At 42.2% G+C, this 19093-nt stretch overlaps 1 protein-coding gene across 3 annotated transcripts in view; it reads left to right on the top strand.

The window, feature by feature from the left end:
- The window catches only part of Fbn1 (fibrillin 1), a 208433-nt gene that overhangs the window by 106613 nt on the left and 82727 nt on the right, over nucleotides 1-19093 (top strand). For all 3 annotated transcript variants that reach the window (XM_036183938.1, XM_036183937.1, XM_036183939.1), the window contains exons 10-17: nucleotides 2391-2549; nucleotides 6106-6288; nucleotides 6885-7025; nucleotides 8879-8998; nucleotides 12415-12540; nucleotides 14050-14172; nucleotides 17245-17367; nucleotides 18528-18680. In XM_036183938.1, the coding sequence (XP_036039831.1) occupies nucleotides 2391-2549; nucleotides 6106-6288; nucleotides 6885-7025; nucleotides 8879-8998; nucleotides 12415-12540; nucleotides 14050-14172; nucleotides 17245-17367; nucleotides 18528-18680 (1128 nt within the window). The remainder of the gene's footprint in view (nucleotides 1-2390; nucleotides 2550-6105; nucleotides 6289-6884; nucleotides 7026-8878; nucleotides 8999-12414; nucleotides 12541-14049; nucleotides 14173-17244; nucleotides 17368-18527; nucleotides 18681-19093) is intronic.

Here is a 19093-nt window from a genome sequence, read left to right as displayed (position 1 = left end):
CTGCCTTGCCAGATTTACCTTCCTAAAATAGTGATTTGGTTAAATAACATTCTTGCTCAAACATCTCTGGTATTTTTCACAAGGACATGAAAACTAGTGATCTTCAACCTGTGTCCACTGGTTCTACATACACGGCAGCCATGTCAATGCCTACATATATACATACAAACTCTGGATAAGGCAGTACACACACACACACACACACACACACACACCCATCATGTGGTGTTTTGCTTGCATGAAGAAAGAAAGTTTAATGTATTATTTTTTTAAAAAAATAATTTATTTTACTTTTAATGATGTGTGTGTATGTGTGTGACTTTATGCACTTGTGAGCACAAGTGCCAGTGGAGGCACAAAGAGTATATTGGATCCCCCAGAGCTGGGGTTAACAGGCAGTTGTTAACTTCCTGATATAGGTGCTAGGAACCAAACTCAAGTCCTCTGCTGATGCCGATTGTAAACCAATGACTGTCAGTAACCCAATAACAGCTTGTAATTTCAGCCCCAACAGTCTTCATTTTACCACACTGATCAAGAGTCTTTGATTCGTTGATTTAGCATACTAGTCAGCCAGATCTGTAACAACATGGTATCAATTAATTTTCAAAATAATAGTCATTAACCCATTAAGAGTTTACCATGGGCAGCTGTGGGTCCCAGCTTTGCTCTGAAGGAGAAACCATCCATCTGCAAGTTATATGCACACATTTCACAATTTGGTCAAGTATTTACAACTGGGTTTTGACCACCAAGTCCATTTGAAGCTGGGATACAAACCATGCTTGAGAATCTGCCCATTCTTCAGAGTCTTTGGGTTCCATGCCCCAAACATTTACTAACATAGCATGTATAAAGCATTGGGAGCTCTAAAGCTCCTAAAGTTAGAGTGTAGGATTTCCATTTTCCCACCATTTTCAGGGAGAGATGCCCGCCCCACTGAGGGCTTCACAGAACAGGCTCATCTGCACACCCTCTGTAGCTACTCTTCCTGGATCTGGCTGGAATAAAACCCAGTCTTGCTGAGACATCTGCCCAGAGGTACAGGAACCAGAACTAACATTTTCTGGGAATCGCCTCTATGCTTGCTGGTGGCTATAAGTACCACTTAGAAATCACCTTGTGTCTGTGATGTTGACCCTCAGGTCATTTCCATGGTTTGTTTAGGTTTACCTTTCCCCTCTTTGCTTAAATAATGGAAATGTTCATAAATTATGCATGTTTATCTTTATGTATTTCACCAATAAAGCCATCAATATTTAAAGGCTTTGTATTCTTAAGTCAACAAGTGTATGTGGACAACCCTCTGTTGCAAAGCTTGATGCTTCTTCATATTCAGACTTACAGCACATAGGGATGGGGTTTTGACTGTGGAAATGTCTTCACTTTACAAATGCCATCTGCATATCTTACATTAAATGAGAAGCATATTTCAGATATTATTTGTTTTTCACAACTTGATTATGTGTAAGGCTGTACAAAGATATGTTTTGCTTGGAGAGACACACCCTCCGCTTTGTAGACAGAGTAGGTGTTTGTACTTGGCTGTGTGTCCCCCTCTTTTCATGGGGACATCTCGAAGGTTTTCACTGTACCATGAGCTCTTTTTGGTAGCTGAGAGTTGTACTACAGTGTGTCAGCTGTTGTCATGACAATCAGACATGATGTAATCCAATAAAAGTGATCTATAGGAGTGTGCCTCCCCATGCAGCTTTCACAGGAGGCTTTTCTGCCAAAAAGAAAAGAACTCATCTAGAACTGTTGGGTCCTATAGGATTAGGAATCTCCAACCATTGATGTCTTGGAATTTATTAATAATAAACCTTTTAAAAAATTAGTTAAGGCCTCAGGACAACCTGATTAATAAGCTTTAGATCTGGCTGAAAATTGGCGCATCCCATCAAGACACAACCTCACAAGTCTGAGGCACAATTTCAAACTAAAAACCCATGGCACAGATTAACGTTGTTTTTGAATGTATTTATATAAATCTTTGCCTAATGTAGCTCAAATTAAGTAGTTTAAACCAAAGACAACCCAGGCTGTCTTTAATATAGAAATAAGTATTTAGGAATAAGTGTCTGTCACCACCAGTGATTTTCTTAGTTTTTTTTTTCCTATGGCACATTGATTTCAACCATTTCTTCTTACCTTGGGTATGGAATGTGGAATTTTTGACCAAGTGTCCCAGTATGCAGAGGCAAGGGGCAAGACAAGGCACTTCTGATTTTATACTGGGACAGTGGGATGTTCAAAGCATCCTTTCCAGGGCACATGCTCATGGGTCATTCTGTCATAGCTCCAGGGGGAAGCATGGGGTTATGGAGGCAGAGGAGTGTTGTCTCAAACTCAATCACAAAGACTATATGTGGGTTTTTTGGTTCTTTCAGATGTTCGTCCTGGTTACTGCTACACGGCTCTGACGAATGGACGCTGTTCTAACCAGCTGCCGCAGTCCATAACCAAAATGCAGTGCTGTTGTGATACTGGCCGGTGCTGGTCTCCAGGGGTGACTGTCGCCCCCGAAATGTGTCCCATCAGATCAACTGGTAAGTGCCCATCTACAGCATCTATAGCATATCCCAACTCAGCCACGGCAAAGTGTACAGTACAGAACCAAATGAAACCCAGGTAGATAAATAAGATTCCAGAAAATTGAAGTGTGGGCATGGAGGAATCCCCTAGATGATGCACAGGTAAAGGCTTGTTTCTATATCTGCTGGTGACTTACTTCTCTCATTGCCATGGAGCAGCAGTCTCCTCAGGAAGCTGCTGTTCTCTCTTATTCTCACTAAGGGACTTGGTGCGTCTCCTGTGGGGCTTACCAGTTGAGTGGGATAAAGCCCAGCTCCTCTACCACATACATCTCCTCTTTCCCTAATAGTTACCACTTTTCTCTTCCTTCTGCCAAGTCCTGTTTTTTTTCTTCATAGCTTCTCATTCGTCTGCCATATTCCCTTCATTTCCACTAAAAGTGTCTTGTTCTGCAGTCTGAATGATTGGGGTGGCTTCCCAAGTGGCCAGTGGGAGATCCTGCCATAGACATTCTCCAACGTATAGCTCACCTGGCAATAGCCTTAGCAGGTGTCTCAGAGGGCGTAGAGAAAAATGTCTAGGATATTTTCATTAGGATGACCACAGGCACTATTTGGTGGCCCAAATGACACCTTTTCCTACAAAGAAATACTAAAGATTTGGCACAGCATTTAGAGTCCCCAAATCAGAACCCGGTTATGTTAGTTGTTAATATAGTAAGTTTTATTTTCTAATTAAATTATAGGTTGTGTTTCCCTTAAACAGTCTTAGTGTTTCTAAAGTAAATCAGTTCTTTTTTTTTCCCTAAAATATCTGCACAGTTCATGCCTTACCCTCTACTCCCTTCTCCCACAACCCTGGCTGGTCACATATGCTCTAGAGGGCCAAGGATCTGTGCAAACATAGCCTGATCTGCCAGCATGCTACGATAACCACAGCGGAAACTGTGGCCTCATCCTCATGACACACCGGTTCTGGTTGGTACTTTGGCTGTGCTCAAGATCTGTACTGCTCTGCTTTGTGACTACTTGTGTTCATGTATTGCCCCGTCACTAGTTAATAAATCTCACAAGAGGTCTTAGTCATTACTGTAATCTTAAATTTCTCACACTCTCTGTACTTCCATAGTATTTAGCAAAATCATGCTTGTAAGAGACATTCAGGTAGAAGGTACAGCTCATTAAATATGCTTTTGTCACAAATTCCAACTAAAAACTGACCTTGTAGCTCTGTTTAATTTGATTCCTGAAAGGCATGTTTAAATCAGGAAATTGAGAGACAGCAGTGAAATGGTGGATGAATTCAGAGTTGATGAGATGCCCTGGTTGCTGATCCTTAATGCAAAGGGGCTCACAGATAAAATCATTAGTCTATAGGAAAGAAGGAGCACAGGGCTAAGATGAATTTAATGGTTCTTCAAGTAATATAGTCACTTAATTAGCAGAAATGCTGCTAAACCATCCAACCTCTCTTACAAATCCTGAAAGAATGTTAAAACGAGGCTGACCTGGTGCTTACAAGTGCTTGGAAACAAACTGTTTCCTTTAATAGTAGTAGTCAGGATTTAATTAAATCCAATACATACTGAAATCCTCTTATATGTAATTTATGGAGCTAGGCTGAGAGTAAGAATTGGTTATGGCATATATATATATATGGTCTAGACTTAAAGGGCTGCTTAGAAATGCAGTGAAAACATCCTCTGGGAACAGTGATGTGGTGCATCTAGGTGATAATTCTGTAGGAAGAGTCACTGTAGAGTCCTGAGTCAGGAAAAATACAGACAAGGAAAAATCTCTCCCAAATTCCAAGAATTTGTGGGTCAAATTTCCAGATAGATAGTAGAGCATAGTAATGGAATTCTTTGAAGCTTAAACTAGGTCTGTGTTATAGGTGTGAAGGAAGATTGAAGAATGTTCAGAAATGGACTAGCTAATAACAGTAGAGTAAGTGGAGTTTGTTGTATTTAGCCAAATGTAAATTGGCAGGATATCCCATGAGATTGAGTTATGAATGCATTGCAGTAGTCCACAGGTGAAGGAAAACATTAGCCTAATTTATGTTAATGTCTAGCACTATGTAGGAAATATCTATATAAGAATCACTTTGTGACTGTGATAATAAGGTTATCGACATTGTAGACAGAAAGCAAAGATTAAAAATCACCTGGTCTGCTTGTAGAGGGGGACTGTGGTCATCTGCAGCTGTGCAGGGAAGCTGCAAATGGATAAAACCAACATACCTGAAGCTAGATGCTGTCTAAAATACTGTTCCGGAAACTCAGAAAAAAGATGTCATGTGCTAACCCAGATTTATTCTGATAGATTCCTGGTATTGTTAAAAATATGATTCGACCTCCAAATGTGGAAACACGTGATGGAGTCAGGGAGCCCTAGCATACAAAATCCTGTGCTGAACTCACACAGCCACACTACTGTGACCTTCCTTTTCCATTCATCTAGTTGTTTTTAACAGACCAATCCTCGGGGCTCTGCTCTGGACTTCCTATCTTCCACATTGTTTAGAAAAACTCATCCATCTCATGGCTTTACATATTACCTCTCTACTAATAAATGAAAAATTTTAACTTCTTCTCTGGGCTCAAAACTCTCTTCAACAACTGTTGTGTGATATCTCCATTTGGCTGTGTGACATCTCCTAACTCAAATGTTCAGAGTTTGAAGTTTGGCTTCTGCCCATCACACCAGCCCCTGTCTCCTGACAGCTTCCCTCTCACAGTAAAGGACAAGAGCATTTAGCTATCTGAGCAACCAAAACACTAGTAGTCATTCTTGATTTCTTAGTCCCGTGGCTCTGACATTTATCCTATGACCAAACACTACCATTTATTCATAAATTATCCTCGAGACAGGTTGTGGCCTCTGTCAACTCCATCACTACCTCCCCTGTGCACCCATTATTACCTTTTCCTTGGTTTTCCACACAAGCCTTTCTTCCCTCTAGTACTTCATATATCAGCAAGAGTGATCTGAAAAGATTCATGTGATCACATCCTGCAGGAGATGGAACTGGATTCCCTTTGCACATAAAATAAAATAAAAACCGAAGTCTTACCCCCCCAAAAAGTGAGGGGACCTCATATAGCCCAGGCTTTGAACTTCCACTTCTGTTTCTCCCCTTGTATGTCTTGCTAGCCCTTACTTTGTGTGCATAAGTGTTTTAAAATTATTAACATGCAATGTAATGGGTTTCATTATAGCATTTTCATCCATCTATGTCATTGTGCTTGTCTCTAATTAGGACGAAAGCCTTCCCATGTGCTTTTTAGATCCCTGTGACAGCCACACTGGGGCTGGGCAGAGGAAGTAGTACCTAACCTTTGTCCTGGTGAATTTCAATGCGTAAAGTCTTTCTGGATTTCGAAAGGAGCATGTGGTGGTTTAATTTTGAATTATTGTCTCAATGTGGTTATTACATAGATATTAAAAATAGGATGCAGTGGTTATTCCAATTGGCCAATGCACGTTGATTTCTTTGAGGGGGATCTTCTCTGGCCTCCCAACAGCCACGGCTCTGCTGACTGGGTTGTGTTATGTTGTATTCTTCCAGAGGATTTCAACAAGCTGTGTTCTATCCCTCTGGTAATTCCTGGGAGACCAGAATATCCTCCCCCACCCATTGGCCCTCCACTTCAGCCTGTTGTTCCTCCTGGCTATACTCCTGGGTCTGTGATCCCAGTCCCTCGGCCACCACCAGACTATCCGTATCCATCTCCATCGCGGGAACCACCAAGTAAGAATTCAAAAGCCACCTTGTTATTTTTTTTCTTGCATTAACAAGTCATATTTCGGGTTTGTGCCATGTCCATCATTAATTATTTTTGCCAGTTGTTAGGTAAAAATTTTTACATTGTTTTTGCATGTTTCTAAGTTTTCCCATTTTTATAAATAAGAACGGGAGCCTTGTATGTTCTGGAGCTGGATATTTTCAATTAAATATGGAAGGGTATGGGGAAGGCTGAAATCTGATTCAGAGAGTGAATTAATGGCAGAAGATGTATGACATTATACTTTGGGTTATCTAGTGTACAAAGTAGTTACCTGCCAACACCTCCCTGCATAGTTATTTCCCCAAACTGGAGGCTTGAGAGTGAGGAGGTGGATGGGAGGGGGAGAGGCAGGCGGAGAAGCCTCTGGGCTACAGCACCTTTCCTGTGCTGGGGGAAGGAGCCCGCATCAGCTCTGAAGGCTGACTGGGACTATGCTCCAGTGACTGGCTCCCCTTAGTGGCTCTCCCTTAGGACTCAGCATCTTGTTCACTGTTAGCAAATTAGGAGCTGATGTCGGACAATGAATAATCTTAATGGAGTGCAACGCTGGTTCTTCCAGGGGTGCTGCCTTTCAACGTTACTGACTACTGTCAGCTGTTCCGTCATCTCTGTCAGAATGGGCGCTGCATCCCAACTCCTGGCAGTTACCGGTGTGAGTGCAACAAGGGCTTCCAGCTGGACATCCGCGGGGAGTGCATCGGTACGCAGCTGACCCCTCGGTGACACTGAGGGACACTGTGCTCCTTTTGTAATTGTCTGCGTCTTCATCAGTGTTCTCTTGCTGTGAAGCGACACCGTGACCACAGTAACGCTTATCAAAGAAAACATTTCGTCGGGGCTGGCTTTCCGTTTCAGAGGGTTATCAGTCCATTGTCATCATGGAGGGGAGCTGGGTGGGGAGGCAGACATGATGCTGGAGAGGAGTGGAGAGTTCTACATCCGGATCTGAAAGCAGAGAGACACCCAGGCCTGCCTTGAGCATATGACACCCCAAAGCCCACCCCTAGTGACATACTTCCTCCAACAAGGCCACACCTCCTAATCCCCATCAAGTAGCACCACTCTCTAATGACCAAGCCTTCAAATCTGTGAGCCTTCCCTATTCAATCCACCACAGGAGGCCTTCCCTATTCAATCCACCACAGTGTGTAGTGGTGATCTGTTGCCATGGTAACAAATCCCCCCCCCCAACAGTGGCTCCAAACAGTAGAACTCCACTATCTTTGCCTTCCAGGACAGGGCCTAAAAGTGAAGTGTGTCTTCAGAACCTCAGAGAAAGGATCTCCTGAGCTTCTAGTATGTCTCAGACTCTGGAGGCAGACTCCTCAGGGCCCTTCTTCATCTCTACAGCCGGGAGGGCAGTGTCTTCAGTAGTCCAACACAGGGACAATTGGACTGTTGGGTCTGATGATACCCAGTTGGCATGTGCTTTTTTGTCTTAAAAGAAATTAGTTTCTTAGTTCTGTTGGTTCTTGTTTTCACACAACCTTTTGTTTCCTTCTCATACGGGCACTCTTCTGGAGGTTACCCAGTGACCCAGGAGAAGGAAGGAGTGTGTGGCTCAGGGTCAGACCTGACCCTGTACCCAAGAGACTTGAAGATCAATAAGCCTCACTGAACCATTTTACCCATAAATAGCAATGTAGGCCAGGGGGCCCTGGGACTCAGTATTTAAAGTGCCTGTAGCACTTTGGGTCTAAGGCTACCCAGACCACCTGGGTGGGTGCTACGTGAGAACCCTTTAAACAGCCATTTAGCTCTTCATGTTTTTTTTTCTCACATTTTTAATAGAACAGATGCTTAGGCATGAGGCATACTTTCTTTATACTAAGGGAAAAAAAAAGAGTTCACCTTTAAAGGAAATGTTAATCTCTTTGTTTTTGTTTTTTTTCCCAGTACTAGAGTTGAACCCAGAGTCTCATGTGCCAGGCCAGTGCCCGACCACTCAGCAACATCCCTATTGCTCTTCTCTTTACCTTTTAGTTTTAAGATAGGGTCTTACTAAGTTGTCTAGGTAGGCCTTGAACTTGTAATTCCTCTGTCCTCAGACTCCTAGTAGCTGGAATAATAGCCCTGTGCTTTCATGTGTCTGTTTGATTTTCTTAGGCCAGACTCACAGAAGAAAAAAAATGGTTATTATCTCAAAACATATTCATATTCTGTGAAAATAACTTGAGAAAAGAATGCAGGTGAAGTGCTTAACTAGTTTCACAATGGGTAGAGACATGGTATAATGTAGTGGGGAGGGAAAAAATGACTTTGATTATGCAATTTCCTTTCTTTCTTTTTTCAAGTTTTGCTTTGTTGAGAAAGGGTCTCACTATGCAGCCTCAGCTGACCTGGAACTCACTATGTGAACCAGGCTGCCCTCAAACTCACAGAGATCCACCTGCCTCTGACTCCCAAATGCTGGCATTAAAGGCGTGCACCACCATGCCCGGGGTCTGCTATTTTCTTACCTTAAAGGGAAAAGTTTTATATGTGTAAGAAACCTACAAAGCTTTAGAATTATGAGCTGTTAAAACTTTCACGAAGATACACTGTGTTTTGCAGATGTTGACGAGTGTGAGAAAAACCCATGTACTGGTGGAGAATGTATCAACAACCAGGGTTCATACACGTGTCACTGCCGAGCTGGCTACCAGAGCACACTCACCAGGACTGAGTGCAGAGGTAAGGGGCTCTTGGGGACTGAGAAGCATCTGTCCCAAATGAAGGCTTTGCTTTGAAAGAATCCAGTGAGACATAAATGCAAGAAGCTAATCTCCTCACCCCTGCTGCTTTTTGAGTGCCTTATTCCAAATATCACTTCTTTGAGGAGGTTGTTAACAAACATGGCAAGCATTCAGTTATTTTAAAAACTATCTTTGCACCTGAGGGAATAACTTATTTTCACTTTTTTTTTTTTTTTTTTTTTTTTTTTTTTTAGTTATTTCTGCTGGTTGTTCATCCGAGAAGTAGGAGATGTGGTCACTCTGTGGGACAGAATCCAGGGATAGCCTCTGGTAGAATTGTATGTCATTAGTTTCTCCATAGAAAGGAGGTTTGGGGGGCTCTGGTCCTTGCAGAGGTCAGCAGCCAACAGCAGTATCACCTGAGGATTACCTGAAATGATTCTCTAGTTCTTCCTCAAACCCGCTGATTAGAGGCTGTGTTTGGCAGGATCCTGTAGCTGGAGTTTTCCTGCCTGGCCCATGGTCAGGACAAATCTCTCACCCACCAGTCCCACAGCTGCTCAGACCCAACCAAGTAAACACACAGAGATTTATATTTCTTATAAACTGTATGGCCATGGCAGGCTTCTTGCTAACTGTTCTTATATCTTAAATTAACCCATTTCTATTAATCTATAATTTACCACGTGGCTCGTGACTTACCGGTACCTTACATCTTGCTTGTCATGGAGGCGGCTGGCAGTGTCTCTCCCCAGCCTTCCTGTCCCCAGAATTCTCTTCTCTCCTTGTCCCGCCTATACTTCCTGCCTGGCTACTGGCCAATCAGTGTTTTATTTATACAGAGCTATATCCACAGCAGGACCCCCAGCCATCTGTATGCATACCGATATCTCAGAAGCGCTGATGTAATTGTCTCTCACAAAGGTCACCTTTCAGGATTATTTCTTTCCCTTTTTCCAAAACATAAAAATGAAAAGCCATGTTTGGAGAGTTTGGGCCATCAGTACTGTATTTAGATAGTTCCCACCTTTCCCTCTCCTTCCTCTCCCTCCTATCCCCCACCTCCTATCCAGTTTGTGTATATATGTTCGGGGCTGACTGCTGGGATTAGATAACTCATCTAAACTTAGGCCCTGAAGAATACTGAGTCCCCCTCTCAACAGCCACTGGATTCCTGTAGCTCTTCATGTAGAGATGGGACCTTGTGAGAGTTCTGTCCATGTTGCCTGTCACAGGTTTATTTCTCAAGTCATTTATTGAGCTGTCCAGTATGCTTTTGATTAAATATCATTTATGCAGTAACTTTCTGGAGTGGAAATGAATAAGACACAGTACCCACCCTTCATGAACTGAAAGCTTTATCTATACATTCAGCATAGATGACTTGTGTCGTTAATTCAGTAAAACTAGATAAAAATAAGTGAGAGGGAGCTTTGTACCACTTAAAAATGTGAATCTACTAATATGAGATGATTTTATTTGCCTCCTTTGGCAAAAGCCCTTTGTCTGAATTGAGCAAGTTTGACGTTCATCCCTGAACTACTTTCAAAATCTTTGAATTTGCTCAAATTTAGAGATAGATCACCATCACTGGAGCACCATATTTCTACATAATTCTATTATACAATCTGGATTATAAATCTGAATAGTTTGAGTATTGAGAATCTTCTTAATACTTTAGCTATTTGTTAAAATAATTAGCTTGTCAGTGATGTAGTGGACCTTTTTCAATAGAATAAATCACTGTTAAGAGACTTTGCTGCTAAATAAGCAAAGAGAAACAATTGTTGAGAAGGGATTGGCTGGAGCAAGGACTGGCCAGGGTAAAGGGATGCCGTTCCCCTCAAACTGAAGTCTGGTTAGAGATGAGGTTGACCCACAGCTCCAATACCATCTTCTACATGGTATTAAATACACCCTGAGTGTAAGAGCACATCTGTAGTATTTGGAGGATAGGAGTCTTCTTAGCAGGATCCAGAAGGTTGCATCCTTAACTTAGAGGATGTGATTGGATCAAAGGAAAAGAAAAAGAGAAGTGGGGGAGGCAAGTTTGAGTAATAAAGTTCTGTACTGTCTAGATTGCTAGAAGTACACAGTATCCCCCATGGCATTCTGTAGTGAGAAGGAAAGATGGACTGTTTTTCTTGTTTATTTTAATCTCAAAAAATATAGAATGTTAAAGTTGGTTCAAGAATATGTCGATTTTTTACTATTTTTCTTTGTGGAGCAAGACAGATTTTAGTGAGCATTAAGAATAAAGGAGGGAGAAGAAAAGAAATCAGAGATTGTTGGCACAAAGATCAGACAGAAGAAAAGCCCAGACTGCTTCAACTGGTCCAATGGCTCATGTAGAAACCACTGTGGGATCAGCCTGGAAAGAAAGTGCGTAGGAGGGTCAACCACAGACACCGTGCAGACGCTGGGCAGACAGGATAACTGGACAGACCATAAATGCACATTCCTCTCTAGGGTGTGCAGGATGCTCACCCTCAGGCACTCAGGGCCTCTGCTCAACATGGATGGGTTGCTCTCATCCAACTCTGCCCACCTCCATATCTTCTGGGAACAGGCATGGGAATGATTGTATGCTGCCGAGACAGGGCTGTCTGAGCCATTCTCTTTGATGTTCATCCTTTTGTAGTTCTTAAGACAGAAGGACCAGACCCAGGCTACCCCGAGTCTATTAGGGGTGGATGTTTAGTCATGAAATTAGCGATCAGGTACAGGTTATTTGAGTTTATGTCATTTTTTAACATTTCTAAGTTCTATTATGGTTATTATAATTATTATGATTATTAAATGGGGAAGGAGACATCCCCCACAGGGCCAATGCTTTGTTTGGTAGGGAGAATAGTCACAAACGTTAGACTAAGAGCTGTGTGTATGAATGAAATTATACTTGGTCCAGAACTGCTTGTAGTTAAGTGGAAGACTGTTAGGAGGAATTGAGCAATTTCTCAAAAGATAGCATTTTCTGTTGCTATTTCTCTTTTGTTATACAATTTCCCATTTAATCATGTTAGAAATGATAGCAGCCAAAGTTCAATATAAAGAATAATATAATATGATATGATAATATATATATATATATATATATATATATATATCACTCAATAAATTATCTAGAAAAAAAATCTTGAAAATAAGTTATCTAGAAAAATCTTCATACAGTTGAGGTCTGAGTAGTCTTAATAGGAAGTAAGAGTGATTGTGATCATGTAAAGGTTTTTTTTTCTGTCTCCTATCTTCCTGATACTGATGATCCCACACATCTTGTCATTTGGTATGACATGTATGGTGATGGGCATTATCAAATCATTGAAATCCAAGATTAAGGTCATAATTTTGGAAATGGAGGGAGAAAGAAAATGATTATCTCCAAATTATCTTCATCCTTTTTACTTTTAACCTCAGACATTGACGAGTGTCTGCAGAACGGCCGGATCTGTAACAATGGGCGCTGCATCAACACGGACGGCAGCTTCCACTGCGTGTGCAACGCGGGCTTCCATGTCACTCGGGATGGAAAGAACTGTGAAGGTAATGGCGGAGCCATGAGGTGGCTCCTCTCCCATTTCAGCTTCAGCACCAGAAGCCTTGAACAAGACAGAGGAGCCCAGTGCTGCGGGAAAGGTCGAACTGTCAAGTGTGTTTCACACACTTCTGTCTGAAAGGCAAGCGTAGATTTCCACATTGTCATGGCCACCATCACACTTGTGTGTGTCAGACAGCACTTACAGTAGCAGCAGTGGGTTCTCGGAGCTACCCAGTGGTGATGAAGCTTTCGTAGGATGTGCCGTTCCTTCCTATCTTCATGCAATCAAAGTTTGTATATTGTGTGGTTTTATACAATAGCAAACAAAGCGAATAACAACGAAACCACATTTAAGCCCATACCTCCTGTAAGCACTTGTAATCCTTTTGTGTAAAGTGCTTGCCTAGCAATCAGACCCACGGATCAGTGTCTGGGCATGTAAGACTTGCTTTGAGAGAAACGTGGGTCTGGAGAGCCAGCCTTTTATATTGACTTCTCAACTCATCATCATGTGAGCAGCTTTTCCTTGCAAAGTAAATGTGACTGCTGTGGATGACTTTCCACTTTGTGGGCCGTAAGCAAAAAGTAGAGAATGCTCCTTATCATGTTTTCCAACTTCTTTAGGAAAGAGCCCAAGAATCTGTTAATACGTTGAAAGAATTTCAAAATTGTTCTTAGGAACATGTTTGGCAGAATATTATCTCAGTGATTCAATCCATAGACTTAATGCCAAAATTCCCAGTTAGGGTAAAAATCTTTTTTTTTTTTAATAAAAAAAATAAAGAAAAATCATAAATTACTTGAGTCCGACTAAAAGCCTGTAAGTGAAAACAGGTCTTGTTGAGAGGTGCAAGCCTCCTGGGATAGCTTCAATAGCTCACAGACTAGCATGCCCATGAAATTAAGAACTGTCTCTGTGATCAAAGGGGTCTAAATATTAGTAGGCTCAGCTGGATCCCATAGCCGAGTCTGGCACTTACTAAATCCATCTTTGCAATATCTGCTTCAAATTGCTTAAAATGACAAGCTTTCTTCTACTTTTTATTATTCTTCAGATTTTTTTTATTTTTAAGAATTTCATGCAATGTATCCACCAACCCCTCCCACACCCTTCCTCCCCTCCCTCCCCACACAACTTCATATTATTTCTAGGTATAGTCTTTTACTTTTGAAAAGTACCAGGATTTAGCCTGCATACATTTTCCTTCCCAGTAGCCTCTGTTTTGTTTTATTTTCAAGAACTAAGTCTGAACTCACTAAGCCCACTAAGCAGGTAGCACTCCTGTTCATTTGTGGATGGCAATCCTCCAAAGAGCCCGCTAACCTCGGCTGAGTCAGCCTGGACCTGAGATACCTGTTTCACGTGCCTTGTCTTCTCTTTGTATTTGTTAACTGGATGAAAATTAGCTTTGGGCTTTAATAACAGAAAATAAGAAAGAAATATGAAAAGCCAGAATTATATTCACCCGGCAGACTTCCTCTCTTGACCGAAGAGTGTGTGTCTCTGTTTCCAGATATGGATGAGTGTAGTATCAGAAACATGTGCCTCAACGGGATGTGCATCAACGAAGATGGCAGCTTCAAGTGTATTTGCAAACCTGGGTTCCAGCTGGCGTCAGACGGGAGATACTGCAAAGGTGTGTGCTAGAAAACCCCCAAATGCCTCCCTTTTCTCCTCTCCACACCTTCCTTGAAGTCTTCCCATGTAGACTCCCTCAGGTTCTGATTTTGAAACCTGACTGATATCCCTTCTTAGGTTCAGTGATCCAGACAGCCACAGTTGGTGAAACAAGGCTAGTCTTATTTCAGAGAGGGCATTTGGGTTCTTCCCAAAGTAGCCTGGAATCAGCTGAGGTGTAGCAATTTTAGGAGCTGAGGTGTCAATCTGTCCCAGTGGGTCTGCCACTCTTTCTGATCTTTCCGAGTTCGGCCTTTTCCTTCCAGTTGGGGAATAAGGACAGTTGGAGCAGGGGTGTGGGCACCTTTCTGGTCATTACCTTGGGCCACTCACCACATCTTCCCTTGGAGAAAAATGAGGACTTATTTGCAGTGCTGTATTCTGTACTGTTTCATCTAGCTATAACAATGAATGTAGGTTTTACCCAGTCACATAAGCAAAAAAAGGAAGGATAAAGCAGAACTAACCAGGAGTTGTGGGGTAGCCTGATAACTTTTGAACTAGATCTTATTGCTTCAAGTATTGGAAGCAAAACTTGGAAGTTCCATTTGTGCTGTTGGGTACTAACAAGGGTTGTTGGTGACAAATTTGTTCCTATCTCCTGTTGTATGAAGTTGAGGATGGGTAACTGTTGCAGGTAGGTGCAAGATATGAACTGAAATCAAACTTCTCAGAGCCTTATATGTTAGCCTAGGAAGTCTACGAAGTTGCCAAGAGCCTCTGCTCACAATTTTTGCTTCTGAAATGTAGCATCACATGCTGAAAAGGCAGGATAAAGTCACAGGGCTCCTCTTCTGAGTGGACCTACTTTTCAGCTCTGGTTGAGATGCCATGGAAGAAAGCCTTCCATGTCTTAAGTTCTTGGCAAGGTATGCTGTCTCCAAGCTTTTATGAGCTCCCAGCCCTTGGTTGTTTACTTGCACTCACGTTGATGGCTTATAATATTGTGAAAACCCATGTCTCCTCTTGCTGTGAAGAGACACCATACCATGACCACGACAACTCTTAGAAAGGAAAACATTTAATTGAGGTGGAAGTCTACAGTTTAGAGGTTCAGTCCATTATCATCATGGCAGGGAGTATGATGGCATGCAAACAGATATTGTGCTGGCTACATCTTGATCAGAAGGCAACAGGAAATCAACTGTGACCCTGGGTGGTATCTTGAGCATAGAAAACCTCAAAGCCTGCCCCCACAGTGACACACTTCCTCCAGCAGGGCTATACCTATTCCAACAAAGCCATACTTCCTAATTATGCCACACTCCCTGTGAGCTTATGAGGGCCAGTTACTTTCAGACTTCTACAACCTGTCTTCAGTTTAAAACAGTTGAGGTTTTCAAATTTTGAAGTAGGGAAATGGTTTCTGTACACATTGAACTCTGGCCAGGAGGATCTGACACAGGGGAGAAAGGTTCAAGACTCAGAAACAGTCTATAGTAAGGTACATCATCAGGTTGTGCAAATTAGGTGCTATGTGTGAGAGAAAGAAAAGGAAAGGATGTAATTGCTGGGATATCTGAAATGCCAAGGTCTGGTGACCCATGTGACAGCCTCTTGGCATTGAATCATGCTGTTTCCCGGGACATTATGATCTCAAAGACAAATGGAGACTCCAAAGCCATTGGCAGTCATGGAAACTATGTCTTCTCCATTGAATAAAGTGTTGAATTGTGTGGAAGAACTGATAACTGTTCTGGTTCACCTGGACTTAGCATTCTGGAGAGAGAGAAGGAGGAAGAGAGAGAGGAAGGGAAGAGGAGAGAGATCGGTTCATATTATTGTCCCCATCTTTTCCCCGCTAGTGTATAGAGCTCAGATAAACACACTTAGGGGGAAAAGGAAGCAGTCATCACATGCTGCTTTTACTTACCTCGTGTTTCTCTTCTTGCTGTGGAATGAGATTTTCTCTTCTTCCGTCATCCTAACCCACACACTCATGACTGCTGAAAGCCCAGTCAACAGAGCCTCTGCCGACTGAGGGACTTCATGTCCTGCTCGAAAGCTGCCAGGCTGCTTCTCAGAATATACGCTCTACTGGTGTACTGTAGGGCTCTGTTTGAACAAAAAGATGCCTGACACAAATGAACCAATCTGAGGTCACGTTCTTAAATATAACTGCTGTTTTAAATGCCATCTGAACACGAACTCTTGAACCATTGGAATGTATGTTGGGCCAAACAACACAAGTGAAGTGAAACCCAGAGGTACCTCGCTCTCAATTTGCCTCAATTTAAGGTCAGGGGAAAGGACATACTCTCCTACTCTAGTTGTATATTTTTAAAGGACTATTAGAAAGTGACCTGTTTCTAAGCATCTTTGTTTTCCAAACCTCAGTTTGGGTACCCTTTCTACTTTGATCTATCAGTGGGGGAAATCGCTACTATTGCTAATATGGACCACATTTTTCCAGTACTTACAGACACACATATGACACTAAAAATCCTCAACAGTGCTTAAGAAAGACTTCCCTGTGTCCCAGTGGCTTTGAGTGTTACACTGTCTGAGGGCTGTCATCAGTGTCACCCTGTATTCCTCTCTCTCCTGTCTGTGGTGTTCCTTCAGGCATTTAATATCTGCCTCTTACTAATTGTCCCAGAGGGATCAGGCAAGGCTGACACTAGCAGGGATGCCAGCCTGGGTGTTGGCTGCAGAAAGGAAAAGCTTTTTAACCTCCGTCACAGATGCAGTTTATAGCCAACCTATATTCCTAGCTTGGCTACAGTGGCATGCGTTACAAGAGTCCTTTGCCTTCTAGTGGTCATTTTCCTTCCTCCGCCAGTTCTGTCTGGCTTTTGTGTTTTTATTTTGATATGAAGCATCTTTGGAGGGTTCTGTTAAGATGGCTTTTGATAGAAAAGCAGCAAGCTCAATTGATTTCAGCATTTCCCATCTCTAGAAGAACACTGAGCAGCATCCCACTACCACGCTGCTATGGCCATTGGAAGTCATTTTCCACAGCACCTGTGTTCCAGTATTGCCATTGTGAACTTGTTCAGTGGTGTTAAAGAAACGACTCTTCCCACTACAGATATCAATGAATGTGAAACACCTGGCATCTGCATGAACGGGCGCTGTGTGAACACTGATGGCTCCTATAGATGCGAATGCTTTCCTGGACTGGCTGTGGGCCTCGATGGACGTGTGTGCGTTGGTAAGAAAAGGCCACAGCCCAATTTATGATAAATGCTCCAGTAATCAGCAATGCATGTCAATAACTAATGTGTCCCACCCAAGCAGATAAGATACAGTGATTTTTGCAGAATAATAATCTAACCAATTCAGTTCTCTTCTTGGATAAATTGGATATTAATGTTAGGAATAGAAAGATAAGGTTGGGGATTTAGCTCAGTGGATTTAGGCAAGCACTAGGCCCTGGGTTTGATCCTCAGCTCAAAAAAAAAAAAAAAAAAAGAAAAGAAAAGAAAAGAAAGATAATGTTAAATAAAGGAAATCTTTGCCTTTTCTTCCCCCTTTTCTGCCCTGAATATATACCTGTCTTCAGTTTTCTCCCACCTTCCTTGGTGGATAATGATCTTTTGAGTGGGTTTGTATAGTTACATCATTTCATGGTGTACATTTTAATTTAGAACTAAATGTCCAAGGAAAGTGCATCATGCCATGCCATGGAAACATGGATAATTCAGAAACATGCAGTGATCATCTTATGTGGCTTTGAGATTTGTTTAATAACAAGACTTTTATCCAAATTACTTTTAAAAGTCACTCAATAAGCCCTTTGAATTAGGAAAGGATTGGGCAAAGCGGGAAATTCCTTCTTTAGAGATAAAGATAACACAACTTAGTTGACCAACATCTGCAGGTTTATATAATGACCCTTTTACAGATTAAACTTTCTCCTTTTTGGAAAGCAAATCCAATTTAGTCATTCAATAACTGCATGTTTATTTTCAAGTAAGCCACATTTCTAATAAAGGTCTTATTTATCATGGTGTGAGACCCAACCTTCATGCACTGTTTATACTTTATAAAAAGTTTCTGCTCTGAGCATGCCTGAGAAGACAAAAATGAATGAAAAATAATCCCAGCACTTAAGGGCCTCACAATTTGTTCATCTGCCATAGCCGGAGGAAAATGGTCAACTCCGGCCAGTGGTCCCCGCTGCCCAGAAGCTAATGTGTTTTTGGAGTTTCGTTTTATTTTTGTTTTCTCGTAGTTGAGTTCTGAGAACACAGGCATTCTCTACGAGTTAGAACAGGGACCAGGGAGAAATAAAGGCAGCTTTGGCTTTGATGTGGGGGTTCTTATCTGTTTAAAATGACAGTATGATGGCAAGTCCTTCCTCCTGTTTAGACACACACATGCGGAGCACATGCTATGGGGGCTACAGGAGAGGCCAGTGTGTGAAGCCCTTGTTCGGCGCTGTCACCAAATCCGAATGCTGCTGTGCCAACACCGAGTACGCATTTGGGGAACCCTGCCAGCCGTGTCCCGCACAGAATTCAGGTGAGTGATACGCATGTACCCTCATACTGCCACTTTCTGCCACCATCCATGATCTTTGCTTTCATAGAAGTCACTGGGAAAGGCTGTTGTATGCTTCCATGGGTTTGTTATTTACACTCTGGGGGTCTTTGCAGTGGCTAGCCAGTGTTTAGACACACGTTACTCTCCCTGGCCTCATAGGCCTTTGCCATAGGCAGGGCATGCGCCTCTGTAGGAACCACCCCACCTCAATCCTGCTCACACTCCCTGGAACACATGCAGCTTCAGAATGCTTGCTTTTTAAGCAGGAGCTATTATAAAAGCAGGATTTTACACAGTGTAAAAGTAAATAACTTTCAGATGACCTGAATATTTCCAACAGCTTCCCAGAAGGCCATTTGTGAATTTTGTTCACATCCCACATGTTGATTTTG

Source organism: Onychomys torridus, chromosome 4, assembly GCF_903995425.1.
Source record: "Onychomys torridus chromosome 4, mOncTor1.1, whole genome shotgun sequence".
In the NCBI taxonomy this organism is placed as follows: Eukaryota; Metazoa; Chordata; class Mammalia; order Rodentia; family Cricetidae; genus Onychomys; species Onychomys torridus.
Note: the sequence above shows the minus strand (reverse complement) of the source record. Positions and strands in the feature narration are given on the sequence as shown.